The sequence below is a fragment of the Scyliorhinus torazame genome, chromosome 1 (genome assembly GCF_047496885.1).
Source record: "Scyliorhinus torazame isolate Kashiwa2021f chromosome 1, sScyTor2.1, whole genome shotgun sequence".
NCBI classification, from domain to species: Eukaryota; Metazoa; Chordata; class Chondrichthyes; order Carcharhiniformes; family Scyliorhinidae; genus Scyliorhinus; species Scyliorhinus torazame.
The window spans coordinates 414,098,028-414,118,890 of record NC_092707.1 but is presented as its reverse complement, the minus strand read 5'-3'; the positions used below and the strand labels follow the sequence as shown (position 1 = coordinate 414,118,890).

The 20,863-nt window shown below is 49.3% G+C and overlaps 1 protein-coding gene across 1 annotated transcript in view; it reads left to right on the top strand.

Annotated features, from left to right (window-relative positions):
- The window catches only part of LOC140424856 (uncharacterized), a 108,503-nt gene extending 88,607 nt beyond the window's left edge, over nucleotides 1–19,896 (top strand). The window contains exons 2-4 of the mRNA XM_072508417.1: nucleotides 8,554–8,898; nucleotides 17,201–17,342; nucleotides 19,803–19,896. Coding sequence (XP_072364518.1) covers nucleotides 8,554–8,898; nucleotides 17,201–17,342; nucleotides 19,803–19,896 — 581 coding nt within the window. The remainder of the gene's footprint in view (nucleotides 1–8,553; nucleotides 8,899–17,200; nucleotides 17,343–19,802) is intronic.
- The last annotated feature ends 967 nt before the right edge of the window (nucleotides 19,897–20,863 follow it).

The following is a 20,863-nucleotide window of genomic DNA, read 5'->3' as shown; positions in this document are numbered from 1 at the left end:
CATCTTTGAAAGTTGCCACTCAAGTGGATAGAGCTGTGAAGAAGGCCTATGGTGTGCTAGCGTTCATTAACAGAGGGATTGAATTTAAGAGCCGTGAGGCGATGATGAAGCTGTACAAAACTTTGGTAAGGCCACATTTGGAGTACTGTGCACAGTTCTGGTCGCCTCATTTTAGGAAGGATGTGGAAGCTTTGGAAAAGGTGCAAAGGAGATTTACCAGGATGTTGCCTGGAATGGAGAGTAGGTCTTATGAGGAAAGGTTGAGGGTGCTTGGCCTTTTCTCATTAGAACGGAGAAGGATGAGGGGCGACTTGATAGTGGTTTATAAGATGATCAGGGGAATAGATAGAGTAGACAGTCAGAGACTTTTTCCCCGGATGGAACAAACCATTGCAAGGGGACATAAGTTTAAGGTGAATGGTGGAAGATATAGGGGGGATGTCAGAGGTAGGTTCTTTACCCAGAGAGTAGTGGGGGCATGGAATGCACTGCCTGTGGAAGTAGTTGAGTCGGAAACATTAGGGACCTTCAAGCAGCTATTGGATAGGTACATGGATTACGGTAGAATTATATAGTGTAGATAAATTTGTTCTTAAGGGCAGCACGGTAGCATTGTGGATCGCACAATTGCTTCACAGCTCCAGGATCCCAGGTTCGATTCCGGCTTGGGTCACTGTCTGTGCAGTGTCTGCGCGTTCTCCCCGTGTCTGCGTGGGTTTCCTCCGGGTGCTCCGGTTTCCTCCCACAGTCCAAAGATGTGCAGGTTCGGTGGATTGGCCATGATAAATTGACCTTAGTGTCCAAAATTGTCCTTAGTGTTGAGTGGAGGTGTTGACCTTGGGTGGGGTGCTCTTTCCAAGAGCCGGTGCAGACTCAATGGGCTGAATGGCCTCCTTCTGCATTGTAAATTCAATGGTAATCTATGGTTAATCTAGGACAAAGTTTCGGCAAAACATCGTGGGCCGAAGGGCCTGTTTTGTGCTGTATTTTTCTATGTTCTATGTTCTATAACGTATCATAAAATCATAGAATCCCTCCAGCGCAGAAGGAGGCCATTTCGCCCATCGAGTCTGCACCGACCCTTCGACTGAGCATAGAACATAGAACATTACAGCGCAGTACAGGCCCTTCGGCCCTCGATGTTGCACTGACCTTTGAAACCATCTAAAGCCCATCTACACTATTCCCTTATCGTCCATATGTCTATCCAATGACCATTTGAATGTCCTTAGTGTTGGCGAGTCCACTACTGTTGAAGGCAGGGCATTCCACGCCCTTACTACTCTGAGTAAAGAACCTACCTCTGACATCTGTCCTATATCTATCTCCCCTCAATTTAAAGCTATGTCCCCTCATGCTAGACATCACAATCCGAGGAAAAAGGCTCTCACTGTCCACCCTATCCAATCCTCTGATCATCTTGTATGCCTCAATTAAGTCACCTCTTAACCTTCTTCTCTCTAACGACAACAGCCTCAAGTACATCAGCCTTTCCTCATAAGATCTTCCCTCCATACCAGGCAACATTCTGGTAAATCTCCTCTGCACCCTTTCCAATGCTTCCACATCCTTCCTATAATGCGGAGACCAGGATTGCACGCAATACTCCAAATGCGGCCGCACCAGAGTTTTGTACAGCTGCAACATAACTTCATGATTCCGAAGCTCAATCCCTCTACAAATAAAACCTAACACACCGTGCACCTTCTTATCAACCCTCTCAACCTGGGTGGCAACTTTCAGGGATCTATGTGCATGGACACCGAGATCTCTCTGCTCATCCACACTGCCAAGAATCTTACCATTAGCCCAGTACTCTGTCTTCCTGTTATTCCTTCCAAAATGATTCACCTCACACTTTTCTGCATTAAACTCCATTTGCCACCTCTCAGCCCAGCGCTGCAGCTTATCTATGTCCCTCTGTAACTTGTAACATCCTTCCGCACTGTCCACAACTCCACCGACTTTAGTGTCATCTGCAAATTTACTCACCCATCCTTCTACGCCCTTCTCCAGATCATTTATAAAAATGACAAACAGCAGTGGCCCCAAAACAGATCCTTGTGGTACACCACTAGTAACTGGACTCCAGTCTGAACATTTCCCATCAACCACCACCCTTTGTCTTCTTCCAGCTAGCCAATTTCTGATCCAAACTGCTAAATCACCCTCAATCCCCAGCCTCCGTATTTTCTGCAGAAGCCTACCGTCGGAAAACTTACCAAACGCTTTACTGAAATCCATATACACCACATCAACTGCTTTGCCCTCATCCACCTGTTTGGTCACCTTCTCAAAGAACTCAATAAGGTTTGTGAGGCACGACCTACCCTTCACAAAACCGTGTTAACTATCTCTAATCAAATTATTCCTTTCCAGATGTTTATACATCCTATCTCTTATAAACCTTTCCAAGATTTTGCCCACAACAGAAGTAAGGCTCACTAGTCTATAGTTACCGGGGTTGTCTCTACTCCCCTCCTTGAACAAGGGGACAACATTTGCTATCCTCCAGTCTTCTGGCACTATTCCTGTAGACAAAGATGACTTAAAGATCAAAGTCAAAGGCTCAGCAATCTCTTCCCTAGCTTCCCAGAGAATCCTAGGATAAATCCCATCCGGCCCAGGGGACTTATCTATTTTCACACTTTCCAGAATTGCCTCCTCCTTATGAACCTCAAGCCCTTCTAGTCTACTATCCTGAATCTCAGTATTCTCCTCAACAACATTGTCTTTTTCCTGTGTGAATAGTGAAGAAAAATATTCATTTAGCACCTCTCCTATCTCCTCGGACTCCACGCACAACTTCCCACTACTGTCCTTGACTGGCCCTACTCTTACCCTAGTCATTCTTTTATTCCTGACATATCGATAGAAAGCTTTAGGTTTATCCTTGATCCTGCCTGTCAAAGACTTCTCATGTCCACTCGTGGCTCTTCTTAGCTCTCTCTTTAGGTCCTTCCTAGCTAACTTGTAACTCTCAGACGCCCTAACTGAACCTTCATGTCTCATCTTTACATAAGCCACCTTCTTCCTCTTGACAAGTGTTTCGACTGCTTTAGTAAACCATGGTTCCCTTGCTCGACCACTTCCTCCCTGCCTGACAGGTACATACTTATCAAGGATTCGCAGTAGCTGTTCCTTGAACAAGCTCCACATTTCCATTGTGCCCATCGTCTGCAGTTTTCCTCTCCATCCGATGCATCCAAAGTCTTGCCTCATCACATCATAATTGCTCTTCCCCCAGATATAACTCTTGCCCTGCGGTATATACCTATCCCTTTCCATCAGTAAAGTAAACATAATCGAATTGTGGTCACTATCACCAAAGTGCTCACCTACCTCCAAATCTAACACCTGTCCTGGTTCATTACCCAGTATCAAATCCAATATGGCCTCGCTTCTCGTTGACCTATCTATATTCTGTGTCAGGAAACCCTCCTGAACACATTGGACAAAAACGGACACATCTAAAGTCGATAGCGTTTCCAGTCAATATTTGGAAATTAAAGTCCCCCAAAACAACTATCCTGTTGCTTTCGCTCCGATCCAAAGTCATCTTTGCAATCCTTTCCTCTACATGGTGGTGATCCCAAATGCCTGCTGCCTTTAGAGTGTGTCTTCTTCAATGCCAGGAGCATCCGGAATAAGGTGGGTGAACTTGCGGCATGGGTTGGTACCTGGGACTTCGATGTTGTGGCCATTTCGGAGACATGGATAGAGCAGGGACAGGAATGGTTGTTGCAGGTGCCAGGCTTTAGATATTTCAGTAAGCTCAGGGAAGGTGGTAAAAGAGGGGGAGGGGTGGCATTGTTAGTCAAGGACAGTATTACGGTGGCAGAAAGGACGTTTGGTGAGGACCCGTCTACTGAGGTAGCATGGGCTGAGGTTAGAAACAGGAAAGGAGAGGTCACCCTGTTAGAGGTTTTCTATAGGCCTCCGAAATGTTCCAGAGATCACAGACAATCACAGAATTTACAGTGCAGAAGGAGGCCATTCGGCCCATCGAGTCTGCACCGGCTCTTGGAAAGAGCACCCTACCCAAGGTCAACACCTCCACCCGATCCCCATAACCCAGTAACCCCACCCAACACTAAGGGCAATTTTGGACACTAAGGGCAATTTATCATGGCCAATCCACCTAACCTGCACATCTTTGGACTGTGGGAGGAAACCGGAGCACCCGGAGGAAACCCACGCACACACGGGGAGGATGTGCAGATGTGCAGACTCCGCACAGACAGTGACCCAAGCCGGGAATCGAACTTGGGACCCTGGAGCTATGAAGCAATTGTGCTATCCACAGGGATGCCTGGCTAATCTACTTTGATGAAGAAAGATCTCTTGACACTGCTTTAAAGAAACAATCTGTCTCCTGTCAGACCCATGCAGAAACTCTGGCTGTATCGCCTTAGAAGCTGTTTCAGCTGGTTTGTTCACCCTTCCAGCCACACAGCTCTCTGTATGCAGACAGAGCTTTTAACTGAACTGCAGAGAACAAACTGCTTAACTTCTGGTCACAGCTTCAGTTAGAACTCCACTGCCCTGCATTCCCTGCAAAATGTCAGATACCCTAGGTCCACCCAGTAATGACATCATCTTACCAAGCTGAAATCTAATTAACTCCACAGGGAATCGCCTTAGTCCAAACAAAACTGCATTAGCCCAAGCTTTTTACAATAATTTCATCATTGGGAGCGCTGGCTCCCAATCCTGTGTTGCCTTTCAGACTAGGATTTATTTTGAAACATGCTTACAGCAGTCACACATTCTATCCCAGGCTTATAACCCTTACCCCACCAAGTACATATAATACAATATATCAGAAATTCCTACATTCATCACACTTGTAGGTGGTACACACAGCTGTTACTTGCTTTGATGGTGGAGGGACTGAATGTTTAAGGAGGTGGATGGGGTGCCGATCAAGTGGGCTGTTTTCTCCTGGATGGTGTTGAGCTTCTTTTGTGTTGTTGGAGCTGCAGTCATTCAGGCAAGTGGAGAGCATTTCTCACCTGACTGAATGGTGGACGGGCTTTGGAGAGTCAGGAGGTGAGTTACTTGCCGCAGGTTTCCTCACCTCTGACCTGCTCTCGTAGCCACACTGTTTCTATATTTAATGCAGTTCAGTTTCTGGTTAAGGGTAACCCCCAGGATGGTGATACTGAAGGATTCAGCGATGGTAATGTCCTTGACTGTCAAGGGATGATGGTTAGATTCTCTTTGGTTGGAGATGACCATTGCCTGGCACTTGAGTATCATGAATGTTGCTTTCCACTTGTGAAGCGAGCCTGAATGTTGTGCAGGTCTTGATGCACAGGGACTCAAACTGCTTCAGTATCTGAGGAGTTGTGAATGGTGTTGAACATTGTGCAGTTATTGGTGAACTTCCGCACTTCTGACCTTACGATGGAAGGAAGGTCATTGATGAAGTAGCTGGAGATGGTTGGGCCGAGGACACTGCCCTGAGGAATTCCTACAGTGATGTCCTGGGACTGAGACGATTGACCTCCAACAACCACAAGCATCTTCCTTTGTGCCGGGCATGAGCCCAACCAATGGAGATGGAGAGTAACAGTTTTTGACACCAAAGAACAAAGAACAAAGAAAAGTACAGCACAGGAACAGGCCCTTCGGCCCTCCAAGCCTGTGCCAACCATGCTGCCCGTCTAAACTAAAATCTTCTACACTTCCTGGGTCCGTATCCCTCTATTCCCATCCTATTCATGTATTTGTCAAGATGCCCCTTAAATATCACTATCGTCTCTGCTTCCACCACCTCCTCCGGTAGCGAGTTCCAGGCACCCACTACCCTCTGTGTAAAAAACTTGCCTCGTACATCTCCTCTAAACCTTGCCCCTCGCACCTTAAACCTATGCCCCAGAGTAATCAACCCCTCTACCCTGGGAAAAAGCCTCTGACTATCCACTCTGTCTGTGCCCCTCATAATTTTGTAGACCTCTATCAGGGCGTCCCTCAACCTCCGTCATTCCGGTGAGAACAAACCGAGTTTATTCAACCTCTCCTCATAGCTAATGCCCTCCAGACCAGGCAACATTCTGGTAAATCTCTTCTGCACCCTCTCTAAAGCCTCCACATCCTTCTGGTAGAGTGGCAACCAGAATTGGACACTATACTCCAAGTGTGGCCTAACTAAGGTTCTATACAGCTGAAACATGACTTGTCAATTCTTATACTCAATGCCTCGGCCAATGAAGGCAAGCATGCCGTATGCCTTCTTGACTACCTTCTCCTCCTGTGTTGCCCCTTTCAGTGACCTGTGGACCTGTCCACCAAGATCTCTCTGACTGTCAATACTCTTGAGGGTTCTACTATTCACTGTATATTCCCTACCTGCATTAGACCTTCCAAAATGCATTACCTCACATTTGGCCGGATTAAACTCCATCTGCCATCTCTCCGCCCAAGTCTCCAAACGATCTAAATCCTGACGTATCCTCTGACAGTCCTCATCGCTGTCCGCAATTCCACCAACCTTTGTGTCGTCTGCAAACTTACTAATCAGACCAGTTACATTTTCCTCCAAATCATTTATATAAACTATGAACAGCAAAGGTTCCAGCACTGATCCCTGCGGAACACCACTAGTCACAGCCCTCCAATCAGAAAAGCACTCTTCCATTGCTACTCTCTGCCTTCTATGACCTAGCCAGTTCTGTATCCATCTTGCCAGCTCACCCCTGATCCCGTGTGACTTCACCTTTTGTACAAGTCTGCCATGAGGGACCTTGTCAAAGGCCTTACTGAAGCCTATGTAGACGACATCCACTGCCCTTCCTGCATCAATCATCTTTAGATTTTTAATTTAGACGGGCAGCATGGTCGGCACAGACTTGGAGGGCCGAAGGGCCTATTCCTGTGCCGTACTTTTCTTTGTTCTTTGTTCTAAATCCCCCTATTGCTCCGGGACCATACCCCTCTCTTCCAATCCAATTCATGCATTTGTCAAGACGCCTCGTAAAAGTCGCTATCGTATCTGTTCCACTACCTCCCCCAACAGCGAGTTCCAGGCTCCCACCACCCTCTGTGTAAAAAACCTACCTCATACATCTCCTTCAAACCTTGCCCCTCGCACCTTAAACCTATGCCTCCTAGTTATTGACTCATCCATCCTGGGAAAAAGCTTCTGACTATTCACTCTGTCTATGCCCCTCATAATCTTGTCGTCTTCTATCAGCTCGTCCCACAACCTCGGCCGTTCCAGTGGGAACAAACTGAGTTTAATCAACCTCTCCTCGTAGCTAATGCCCTCCATACCCGGCAACATCCTGGTAAATCTTTTCTGTGCCCTCTCCAAAGCCTCCACATCCTTATGGAGGTGTGGTGATCAGAATTGAACACCATATTCCAAGTTCAGCCTACCTAAGGTTCTGTAAAGCTGCAACACGGCTTGCCAATTTTTAAACTCAATTCCATGGCCAATGAAGGCAAGCATGCCGTATGCCTTCTTGACTACCTTCTGCACCTGCGTTGCCACTTTCAGTGACCTAACCACCTGAACACCCAGATCTCTCAGCCTGTCAAAACTCTGAAGGATTCTGCCATTTACTGTATATTTCCCATCTGTATTCGTTCTTCCAAACTGCATTACCTCACATTTGTCCAGATTAAACTCCATCTGCCATCTCTCCGCCCAAGTCTCCAACCAATCTATATCCTGCTGTGTCCTCTGACGGTCCGGTCCTCATCGCTGTCCGCAATTCCACCAACCTTTGTGTCGTCTGCAAACTTACTAATCAGACCAGTTACATTTTCCTCCAAATCATTTATATATATTCCAAATATATGTATGGCCTTTGTATTTTTCATTTACGGAATGATATGTCTGGACTGTAAGCAGAACAATACGTTTCACTGTACCTCGGTACACGTGACAATAAACAAATCCAATCCAATCCAATCCAGTCCAAGATTGGGTCCAGTTTTGCAAAGGACTATAATAGTGGGGTGATCCATAATGGAGTCAACAGGAAATGAATGGCCTCATGTTGTTCAGTGTTTTTATTTCTCTGTTTATCAATGGTCATTTTTTTCAAACACATTTTCTATCTGAGAATGATGACCTAACTTGAAGTATTTTTAGATATATTTCATCTCAATCAACAGTCCATTTCTAGTGTGAGGGAAGATAATAGAAATATTCCCACACTGCTGAACTCAAATGGAAAGGTCAGGGTGCAGAGCATTAGAAAATGATCCCATGCTTCAATCTAAGATATTATGTCAATGCTGCTGATGTATTATTGGAATCCTTTACTGATGTAATCTATGCTGTACGATCTTTCCACGGAAACATTCAGGACAATTTGAAGCTTGCAGATTGGTTCGCATACATCGGGGCTGGTTTAGCACAGTGGGCTAAACAGCTGGCTTCTAATGCAGAACAAGGCAGCAGTGCGGGTTCAATTCCCGTACCGGCCTCCCCGAACAGGTGCCGGAATGTGGTGACTAGGGGATTTTCACAGTAACTTCATCGAAGTTGTGACAATAAGCGATTATTATTATTATTGTACTGTCAACATCTTTTTCTAGATGCGAATACTCCAGTCCTTATCCAGTCTCCGAGTCTGGAACGTGTCACAGAGGGTCAGACTGCATGGTTACAGTGCACCATGCGGAACGCCGCAGTGACACACACCGATGTTCACTGGAACCGGGAGCTGCCAGGGAAAGATATGGAGAGGGTTTTAACACATGATATAAAGAACAACACACGACGGAGTCTAGGTTTCACTGAGCGTTTCCATCCTTCCCGAGACACGTTCAATAAAACCTTCATCCTGACAATCAGCAACGTGCAGCCCAGTGACACTGCCGTCTATTACTGCTCCGTGTGGGGAGATATCAGTGGGAATGGATCACAGCTGAATGTAACCAGTAAGTGCAGTTTCCATGATTTTAATTGATCCCCATTGGTGTGAGTGGTGGACAGGCTGGGATTCGGGAAGCAGGTTTGTGTGTTTATATTTTGTATTGATGACTTAAAACATCTCAAACAAATTGAACCATCTACTTTTCACCAGCTTTTCAGGGCTTCAGACTGACGCTGAAACCAATATTTGTCAATGTTGCCCCCTCCTCATTGGACAGACAATTCTGACAGGGAGACAGATTTCCCGACTTCCTCCATTCATTCCCGCCACACCCCGTCACTTCGCATTTGAATTCCCTCTCGCACTCTGCCCTCTGCCCTCTGCCCTCAGCCTCACACACTGTTTCAATGTAAACGTGAGGAAAAGCATCTCATCGTGTGCTTCAGAATGTTCCAGCTTTCCAAACTCATGCTGAGCTCAGTGATTTCAGATCAACTTCACTGCTCCCATTTCCTCCGACAGTCAGTGCTGGGAATGGGTCTGTTGTCCATTCACCTCCCCTGTCCCCCAGTCTGCCCCAAACATTCCCAATTGTTCTCTGCCCCACCCCCACCAAGCACCCTCCGCCCTCCCCTCCACTCCCATCCTCCCTCTGCACTTGTTTAAAACCTGTCATTGAACCTTCTGTAAAACCTGTGATATTTTAGGGACCACTCTACCCTCTCACCAACTGTACCCCCGCATCTAACCCCTGCCCACCCTGCCCACCGCCTCCCAGTCTGCCCTCCGCCTCTCAGTCTGCCCACAACAAAACCCTCCAATGGACGATTGGCTGTGACTGTGTGGTAAACCACTGTTCTGATATTAGAGGTTGTACGGTAGAACCTGCACTACAGGTTCACCTGGGCCCCTGCATGCTAGCTCCGCCCAGGAGGCGGGGTATAAATATGCGTGGCCTCCAGCTCACAGCCATTTCGCCAGCTGCTGTGGGAGGCCTCACATCTGATACTAATAAAGCCTCAGTTTGGATTCAACTTCGTCTCCAGTCAAATTGATCGTGCTTCAATTTATTAGTATCAGATTCAGAAGATGGACCTCCGGATTAAACCAGATCGCCTGCAGCTGGATCCACACTCAAGCGACGCCAGAAAGGACTTCCAGCACTGGCGAGCTTGTTTTGAAGCGTGTATCAACGCGGCGTCGACCCCTGTTCCAGAGGCTCAGAAGATTCAAATCTTGTACTCCAGACTCAGCTCCAAAGTCTTCCCGCTGATCCAGGATGTGCCCAATTACGCTGACGCTATGATTCGACTCAAAGAGAGTTGTGAGCAGAAGACGAACACGCTCTTCGCCAGACACGCGCTCGCAACGCGTACTCAACTACCTGGTGAGTCAATCGAGGACTTCTGGAGGGCCCTGATCCCACTAGTTCGGGACTGTGACTGCCAGGACGTTACAGCTAAGGAGCACTCAGATCTCCTTATGCGGGACACTTGTGTAACTGGGATTGATTCTGATGTTATCAGACAGCGGCTCCTAGAAGGGACAGCAACCTCGCAGATACTAAAACACTAGCGCTTTCCATGACGGTCGCCCTGCGCAATGTCCAGTCCTACACCCCCAACCGCGCGGCCCACTCCTCCTACGCTTCATGGGCCCCACAGGCATCGGCCCCAGCGGGGGTGCTACCCACCCAATATGCCTGCACTACGTGCCAGCCAGTGATCTCCGGGGGGCCCCGGTGCTATTTTTGCGGCCAGCAAAAACACCCCCGCCAACGCTGCCCGGCCCGCGCTGCCCTTTGTAAGTCCTGTGGGAAGAAGGGCCACTTCGCTGCGGTGTGCCAGGCCCGCTCAGTGGCCACGGTCGCCCCCACCCCCTCCCCCGGTCACGGACAATGGGCGCCGCCATCCTCCTCTCCTCCCCAGGCCCTGTGCGACCAATGGGCGCCGCCATCTTCTCCCCCACACAACACGTGCATTTCATGGATGCCGCCATCTTTCTCCACCCCCGCAACGTGCGTCCTATGGGCGCCGCCATTTTGTAATCCCCACGATCTCTGGGTGCCGCCATCTTGTCCACCCCGCAGCACATGGAGACCAACGGCATTTCAGGAACTCAACTCAACGGCCGCCTCACTATCCGACGATCAACCACGGCTCGCCTCCATGGCAATCGACCAGTCCCGATCACATAATCTGACCAACGCATCCACCAGCGTGAAAGTCAACGGCCATGTGTCCTCCTGCCTACTGGACTCCGGGAGCACCGAGAGCTTTGTACATCCATATACGATAAGGCGCTGCTCCCTTAAGGTACACCCTACCAATCAAAATATCTCCCTAGCGTCCGGATCCCATCGCGTAGCGATCCGGGTGTACTGCACGGTCACGCTCACAGTCCAAGGCGTAGAGTTCCACGGTTTTCACCTCTACGTCCTCCCTAACCTCTGCGCTGCACTTATCCTTGGCCTGGATTTCCAGTGCAACCTCCAGAGCCTGACCCTTAAATTCGGCGGACCCTTACCACCCCTCACTGTGTGCGGCCTCGCGACCCTAAAGGTCAATCCTCCTTCCCTCTTTGCCAATCTAACTCCAGATTACAAACCCGTGGCAACCAGGAGTAGACGGTACAGCACCCGGGATAAGGCCTTTATCAGGTCCGAGGTCCAGCGGTTGCTTCAGGAGGGAGTCATCGAGGCCAGCAACAGCCCCTAGAGAACTCAAGTGGTAGTGGTTAAGTCTGGGGAGAAAATCCGAATGGTCGTGGACTACAGCCAGACCATCAACAGGTACACGCAGCTCAATGCGTACCCCCTCCCACGCATATCTGACATGGTTAACCAGATTGCACAGTACCAGGTCTTCTCAACGGTGGACCTGAAATCCGCTTACCACCAGCTCCCCATCTGTAAATCGGACCGGCCATACACCGCTTTCGAGGCAGACGGCCGGCTATATCACTTCCTTAGGGTCCCCTTCGGCGTCACCAATGGGGTTTCGGTCTTCCAAAGGGAGATGGACCGAATGGTCGACCGGTACGGTTGCGGGCCACATTTCCGTACATAGACAATGTGACCATCTGCGGCCATGATCAGCAGGACCACGACGCCAACCTCGCTAAATTTCTCCACACCGCCACTCTCCTCAACCTCACGTATAACAAGGAGAAGTGTGAGTTCCGTACAAACCGCTTAGCCATCCTCGACTACGTGGTCCAGAACGGAGTTCTGGGGTCCGATCCCGACCACATGCACCCCCTCATGGAGCTTACCCTCCCCCACTGTCCCAAGGTCCTCAAACGCTGCCTGGGGTTCTTCTAGTATTACGCGCAGTGGGTCCCAAACTATGCGGACAAGGCCCGCCCACTCATACAGTCCACTCATTTCCCCCTGACGGCCGAGGCCCAACAGGCTTTCGCCCGGATCAGAGCTGATATTGCCAAAGCTGGAATGCACGCTGTAGACGAAACACTTCCTTTCCAAGTAGAAAGCGATGCATCGGATATCGCCCTTGCCGCTACCCTCAATCAGGCAGGCAGGCCCGTGGCATTATTTTCCCGTACCCTCCATGCCTCCGAAATTTGGCACTCACCCGACGAAAAAGAGGCTCAGGCTATCGTTGAGGCTGTGCGACATTGGAGGCATTACCTGACCGTCAGGAGATTCACTCTCCTCACTGACCAACAGTCGGTAGCCTTCATGTTCAACAATACACAGTGGGGTAAGATCAAAAATGATAAAATCTTGCGGTGGAGAATCAAGCTCTCTACCTATAATTACGAGAGTTTGCATCGCCCCGGTAAACTCAACGAGCCCCCAGACGCCCTACCCCGAGGTACATGTGCCAGCGCACAAGTAGACCGACTCCGGACCCTGCACGACAGCCTTTGTCACCCAGGGGTCACTCGGTTGTACCATTTCATTAAGGCACAAAATTTTCCCTACTCCGTCGAGGAAGTAAGGACGATCACCAGGGTCTGCCAGGTCTGTGCGGAGTGCAAACCGCACTTCTACCGGCCGGACCGCGCGCACCTGGTGAAGGCCTCCCGCCCATTTGAACGCCTCAGCGTGGATTTCAAAGGCCCCCTCCCCTCCTCCGGTCGACACACGTATTTCCTCAGTGTGATCGATGAATACTCCCGGTTTCCCTTCGCCATCCCATCCCCGACATGACGTCTGCCACCGTCACTAAAGCCCTTAATTCTATTTTCACTCTGTTCGGCTTCCCCGCCTACATCCACAGTGACAGGGGATCCTCATTCATGAGCGATGAGTTGCGTCAGTTCCTGCTCAGCAGGGGTATCGCCTCCAGCAGAATGACGAGCTACAACCCCCGGGGAAACGGACAGGTAGAGAGGGAGAACGGGACGGTATGGAGGGCCATCCAGCTGGCCCTGGGGTCCAGAAATCTCCCGGCCTCCCGCTGGCAAGAGGTCCTCCCTGATGCACTACATTCCATTCGCTCATTACTCTGCACTGCCACTAACAGTACACCCCATGCACGTCTTTTTGCCTTCCCCGGGAAGTCCACATCCGGGCTATCGCTCCCAACTTGGCCCGCAGCTCCGGGAACCGTAAACATGTGCGGCTCCACAAGGCGGATCCGTTGGTGGAAAGGGTGCACCTGCTCCACGCAAACCCGCAGTACGCCTACGTGGCGTTCCCCGACGGCCGCCAGGATACCGTCTCCCTCGGGAACCTGGCACCAGCAGGTTCCACCCCCTCACCACACCCGTCGCCCCCGGCACCACCTTCCCCTCCCCTGCCGCCCCCACTACCCCCCCAGGACCGTCCGTCCTCTCCCTGCCCACCCCGTGGATGAAGAGGATTTTGGCACACACCCGGAGTCAACTTCGACCACAACAGCACCAACATCGCCGTCACCACTTCGTCGATCTCAAAGGACCATCAAGGCACCGGACCGGCTGAACCTCTGACCGGCCCGCTGGATGGCCAGAGACATTTGTTTTTGCTGCTCTGTAAATATTACAAATTGCTAATTGTACATAGTTATCCACCACCCCCGCCAGACTCAATTTTAACAGGGGGTGAATGTGGTAAACCACTGTGTTCTGATATTAGAGGTTGTAAGGTAGAACCTGCACTACAGGTTCACCTGTGGCCCCTGCATGCTAGCTCCGCCCAGGAGGTGGGTTATAAATATGCGGGGCCTCCAGCTCGCAGCCATTTCACCAGCTGCTGTGGGAGGCCACACATCTGATACTAATAAAGCCTCAGTTTGGATTCAACTTCGTCTCCAGTCAAATTGATCGTGGCTCAGACCGTGAAGGTGGATGATAGGTTTGCAACAGTGTCTTGTTCTCAATTGACAGAGCCCCCCAATCACTGACAATGAAGAATATTTCACTGACACAATGTGGGGGCCGTTGTACAACAGGCCCCTGACTCTGAACAGCCCCCCCCCCCCCCACTGGCCCTGACAGAGAGGTTAATAAACCCTCGACCCTGTCAGCCCTGCTACCCACACAGTTAAACCTTCACCGTTCGTAAACCACCTTTCTTAATGTGCACTTGATTTACCTTTATTCTGCGAAAGACAGGTTCTGCAAAATGAAGCTCATTAATCTCTAAATATATTCCAGCAGTACCATACAATATTCCCGTACCAGCCTCCCCGAACAGGCGCCGGAATGTGGCGACTAGGGGTTTTTCACAGGAACTTCATTGAAGCTTACTTGTGACAATAAGCGATTTTCATTTCATTTCATTTCTCTCTCCATGTCAATCTACCACCTCCAGCACCATGGACTCTTGTCTTACAACTTAACCTTTTGTGAGGTATCTTGTCAAGTACATTCTGGAATTTCGAATATAAAACATCCACTGATTCCATTCTCTCCACTCTGATTGAGACTTCCTCAAAAAGCTCTAAGGAATGAGTCAGAGCCGATTCCCTTTCCTGAAGCCATGCTGACTCTGCTCCATTAGATTATGATTTTACAAATGTGCTGCTATTACTTCCTCAATAATTGATTTCAACATTTCTCCAACAATCAACGTCAGGCTAATTGGCCGATAGTTCCTGCTTTGTACCTCCCTCCCTTTTTGAATCGAGGTGTCACATTGGCAGATTCCCAATCCTCTGATACTTCCCCAGAATGTAAACATTTTTGGAAAGTTACAACCAATGTCTCCACTATCTCTGTGGCTACTTCTTTTCGGATCCTAGGATGAAAGCCATTCGGGTGAGGGGATTTATCTGTTTTTAGCCCCATTAGTTTGTCTAATACTATTGTATCACCGAAAGGTCAAACATTCCTGTAAATAAAGTTCCCAGTGTTGATCTCCTTGTGACCATGTCTCCGGAATGACTATGAGATCATATCCATTTACCTCGATTTGCTCCGTCAGTTTGTCTACCTTATTCCCAATGCTTCGCTCATTAAGATACAAAGCCTTTAGACTTGCCTCTTTGACATTTTTGATCACCCTAACTTTTCTTTGTTCTGTGGCCCTATTTCCCCTGGCCCTTGATTACCCTGACTCCTGTTTTCCATTTTACTGTTCTTTATTTTGTTACACCCTCGTTTCTCTTTCCCTTATCACCCTCCTTAGGTTCTCATGCCCCTGTGGCCCTGTATGATTCTGAACACTGATTTCTCTGCCTATAACTTTTCTTATTCCTCTTTCTGTCTGTTGTTCTCGTTCTTGATTCCTCCTCCTCTGACTCCTTGCATAGGTTCCAATCCCGCTGCCATTTTAGTTTAAACCCTCCCCAACATCTGTCCCGAGGAAATCAGTCCCGGTCCTGCCCAGGTGTAACCCGTCCCACCTCCCCCAGAACCGGTCCCAATGCCCCAGGAATCTGAAACCCTCCCTCTCACCACAACCCTTCCGCTCCGTATTTATCCGATACATCCTGCTATTTCTACTCTGACCAGCAGGTGGTGCTGGGAGTCGTTCTGAGATCACTACGTTTGAGGTCCGAGTTCTCATCTTCCTTCCTAACTCCCTGGATTCTGCTCTCAGGACTTCATCCCCTTTTTTTACCGATGTCTGTGGTACCGATGTGACCACGACCACCGGCTGTTCACCCTCCCCCTCCAGAATGTCCTGTACCCGCTCCGAGACTTTGACCCAAGCACCAGGGAGGCAACATACCATCCTGCAGTCTCGTTTGCGGCCACAGAAACACCTGTCTATTCCCCTGACAAGTGAATCCCCGATAACTATTGCACTGGCACACTTGTTACTCCTCCCCTCTGCAGCAGAACTAACCGCGGTGCCACGAGTTTGGCTGCTGCTGCTTTCCCCTGAGAGGCCATTCCCCTCAACAGTATCCAAAACGGTATATCTGTTTTGCAGGGGCATGGCCACAGGAGATTCCTGCACTGCCTGCCTCACTCTCTTACTCTGCCTGGTGGTCGCCCATTCCCTTCCTACCTGCGGGCTCTGAGCCTGCGGTGTGACCACCTCTCTATACGTGCTATCTACGATGCTCTTCGACTCGCGGATGCTACACAGTGTCCCCAGCCGCCGCTCCAGCTCAGAAACCCGGGCTTCCAGGAGCTCCAGCTGGAGACACGTCCCGCACACGTGCTGACCTCGGGCACTGGAACTGTTCCCAGCTTCCCACATGGAGCAAGAGGAGCAAAGCACGGCTTTGAGCTCTCGTGCCTTTAAATTAAACCTTTGGAAGATGCTTAATATCAGATAATATCAATTATTCTGGAGCCCTTCTTTCCTGGTCCTCGTTACTATGGAATGGAGCCCTTACAAACTATAGACCATAAAATAGTACTGGACAAGCTATAGGTGATAAAAGTAGTCAATACTTACCCGGCCCTCCCCTCTACTTACCAATCAGCTCTCTCCCTTGTAGCCTTTACTGCTGCAGTGGGGTAAGTCCACTCTCTGAAGAGTGAAAAAGTTCGAAAGCAAAAGGGGACGTCTTGGCCCTGTGCACCGAGTTTCCACTCTGCACTGAATTCCCCAGAACCCCATTCACTCGGGCTGTGTCTGACTCAGGAGGGGTTCTCTACGGCTCAAGCAGAAAGCTCACTGATATGGCTGGCCCAGTTCAGATTGTGGTCAATGGTAACCCCCAGAATGGTGATAGTGGGGGGAGTGAGTGATGGTGATGCCAGGGATGGGCTGGTTACAAATATCCAGGAAAAGCCCAGTGGCTCCCGCAGCCGACCCGACTACAATTCCTGACATTGTTCCCAGCAGTGACGGGAAAAGACCCTTAAATGGGGATTGGTTGATCCCCGGGTGGACGCCCCCCCCCCCTCTCTGTCGCTCTCAATCGTGCAGCTAACCTCGTTTATGAAGGACAGGAAGTCAATTCTTCTTCTTCATTTTACTCATGTTAAACTTCACAAAAATTCTTGATATTTTGCAGAACTTCCTGAAAACCAGTTGACGCCTCTCACGGGTATTATAACCGGCACCCTGGCATTCGCCCTCTTGCTCGGCATATTGAGCATCACAATACTGTGTGTGAAAAAATGGGCCTGTTTTCAAAGCAGGTTAAAGCCAGAAAGGTAAATGGAATTGAATTTCCTGTCTGTTGTGATGATCATGTCACATTGAGGTTATGTGGAGGGATGCAATCAGCCAATGGGTCAGGGTGAGGAAGCTTTGATTGAAATGATTCTCCCTTCCTGCACAGGTACAGAGAGAAGCATAAAGAGTGGGCTGGAGTTTACGGAGGGGGGGAGGGAGGGGGCGGGGTGCTCCCCCCCCCCACAGCCCTTTTGTAAGAGTTGGTGGAAGGGACGCACTGAGAAATCAGATGGACGCAGACAGACAGTTTCCACTGGCAGGGACACCAAAGACACGCGGCCCTGATCACAACGTAAACCCCAGCCTGAGATTGGGGAGACAGCTATCACAGCAGAACACCGCGACACGAGTGCTGATGAAGACATTGCAAAAGGGAATTGATAATTCAGGGAAGATAGAAAATGCACGAGGAAGAAAAATAGGACAATGTGGGAGGAAAATTAGTTGTCAGGAAAGGTTTATCTTCACCGGGTAGAAATGGTTCAATGGTGCCGGTCGCGCTATCATTCCTGTGTTCCTAACATGTCGCTCTTCGTCATCATGCTGTGACCTTATTGTGATTTATTAATTCTGCCAGTTTCCCCATCACAGAGTTGGTCAAAGTTCAGGCATTACTTTTGGCAGCCACGGGCCCATCTTGGACCCTCCGCACTTTCTCCTGGCCTGCCAGGGGTTCCCAAATCCTCGGTGCGGGGGTCAGTGACCAGCAAACCACGCAGCTGAATGTCCACATTGCTACATTTCCAGCCAGTTCACCAAGCCGACACTCATGACGGTGAAGCCAGCCGAGGATGGTGGCTCCTGAGAGACACACACCAGCCTTGGAGTCCTGTTCCCTCAGCTCATTGTAACTGTCAGCAACAGAGACGGCACAAGATGCAGCAATTAATTTACAATCCTGGCCCCCATCCCGAAAATAAACTCTGAACATCACTGACTCCTGCACTAACTCAGCTGCCATAGATTGCTGCTCTCTTATCTGTGAATATCAAACTCTGCTTCATCTTTCAGGAAACTTGGTCACAATTGGTTGAATCCCTCATATTAGTCTCCAGTGAAAAGTATTGTTTCTGGCATGCTGTACAAACAATGCAGACCGTACATGGGGAAGGAAGGAGAGACTGCAGAATATAATGTTACAGTTATAGCAAGGTGTCGAGAAAAGATCAACTTAATACAAGGCAGGTCCATTCAAAAGTCTGATGGCAGTCGGGAAGAAGCTGTTCTTGAGTCGGTTGGTACGTGACCTCAAACTTTGGTATCTGTTTCCTGACGGAAGAAGGTGGAAGAGAGTATGTCCGGGGTGAGTGGGGTCCTTGATAATGCTGGCTGCCTTTCCGAGGCAGCGGGAATTATAGACAGAGTCAATGGATGGGAGGCTGGTCTGCGTGATGGACTGGGCGACATTCACAACCTTTTGTAGTTTCCTGCGGTCTTGGGCAGAGCAGGCTCCATACCAAGCTGTGATACAACCAGAAAGAATGCTTTCTATGGTGCATCTGTAGAAGTTGTTGTGGGTCGTAGTTAACATGCCAAATTTCCTTAGTCTTCTGAGAAAGTAGAGTCGTTGGTGGGCTTTCTTAACGAGAGTGTCGGCATGGGGGGATCAGGACAGGCTTTGGTGATCTGTACACCTTAAAACTTGAAGCTCTCGACCCTTTCTACTTCGTTCCCATTGATGTAGACAGGGGCATGTTCTCCAAGACGCTTCCTGAAGTCGATGACAATCTCCTTCATTTTGTTGACATTGAGGGAGAGATTATTGTCGTCGCACCAGTTCACCAGATTCTCTATCTCATTCTTATACACTGTCTCATCATTGTTTGAAATCCGACCCACTACGGTGGTGCCATCGGCAAATTACAACACAGATGGAGGCCATTCTGCCCGTTGTGACTATGCTAGCACTCTGCAGAGGAATTCAGTTGGTCGAATTCTACTTACTTATTCACTGAGGTCGGAAATTTAATTTCCTCAAGTGCTCATTCAATTTCCTTTTGAAATCAATCATCGTCTCTGCTTCCACCACCCTCGTGGGCAGCAAGTTCCAGCTCATTGCCCCCCATCTCCCCCTCACCCCCCCCAGCTCCCCCCCCCACCCCGGCCATCTCCCCCTCCCCCCACCATCCGTACGTCTCTTCCCTAATATCTTAAATCTGTCTCCCAGTCCTGGTGCCGTCCGCCAATGGGGAAAGCTGTTCCTTGTCTTATCCAAACCTGTCAAAGTCACCTCAAAGAGCTGATATCAAACCAACCAACCAATGATAACGTGTAGAGTTTTATTGTGACGAGTAAGAGATATTCTTTGCAGTTACAAACACACGAACAAGGAACAGGAGTCGATGTTCTTTCCTCAATGCAGACCCGGTGTTAATTGTTTTATTGAGGTGGTCACTGATATTTCTGCTGTAATAAATCACTGACTTTTTTCTGTACAGTTTGCCGAGAGCCCCTGAAGGTGAACTGAACACAGTATACGCAAGTGTCTGTGGTAAGAAACCATTGAAGTATGTCACAAACTCACCATTCTAAATCATATTTATTGTTCAGGATTGTTTCTAAACATCAGTTGGATGAATGTTGTCCTCAACATTGTTATCCCAGAAAAATGGAGAATTTCCTGTTTCAATCACTTAACATCGACATCACGGTATTGGACAGTGAGCTGCAGAGTAATGCTCCCTCTCTCCTGCAGAGTAATTCTCCCTCTCTCCTGCAGGGTAATGCTCCCTCTCTCCTGCAGAATAATGCTCCCTCTCTCCTGCAGAGTAATACTCCCTCTCTCCTGCAGGGTAATGCTCCCTCTCACCTGCAGAGTAATTCTCCCTCTCTCCTGCAGAGTAATTCTCTCTCTCTCCTGCAGAGTAATGCTCCCTCTCTCCTGCAGAGTAATGCTCCCTCTCTCCTGCAGAGCAATGCTCCCCCACACTCCTGCAGAGTAATACTCCCTCGCTCCTGCAGAGCAATGCTCCCTCTCTCCTGCAGAGTAATGCCCCCTCTCTCCTGCAGAGTAATGTTCCCTCTCTACTGCAGAGTAATGCTCCCTCTCTCCTGCAGAGTAATAATCCCACTCTCCTGCAGAGTAATACTCCCTCTCTCCTGCAGAGTAATGCTCCCTCTCTCCTGCAGAGTAATGTTCCCTCTCTACTGCAGAGTAATGCTCCCTCTCTCCTGCAGAGTAATACACCCTCTCTCCTGCAGAGTAATGCTCCCTCTCCCCTGCAGAGTAATGCTACCTCTCTCCTGCAAAGTAATGCTCCCCCTCTCTCTTGCAGAGTAATGATCCCTCTCTCCTGCAGAGTAATGCTCCCTCTCCACTGTAGAGGAATGCTCCCTCTCTCCTGCAGAGTAATACTCCCCCACTCTTCTGCAGAGTAATGCTCCCTCTCTCCTACAGAGTAATGTTCTCTCTCTCCTGCAGAGTAATGCTCCCTCTCTCCTGCAGAGTAATGCTCCCTCTCTCATGCAGAGTAATGCTCCCCCACACTCCTGCAGAGTA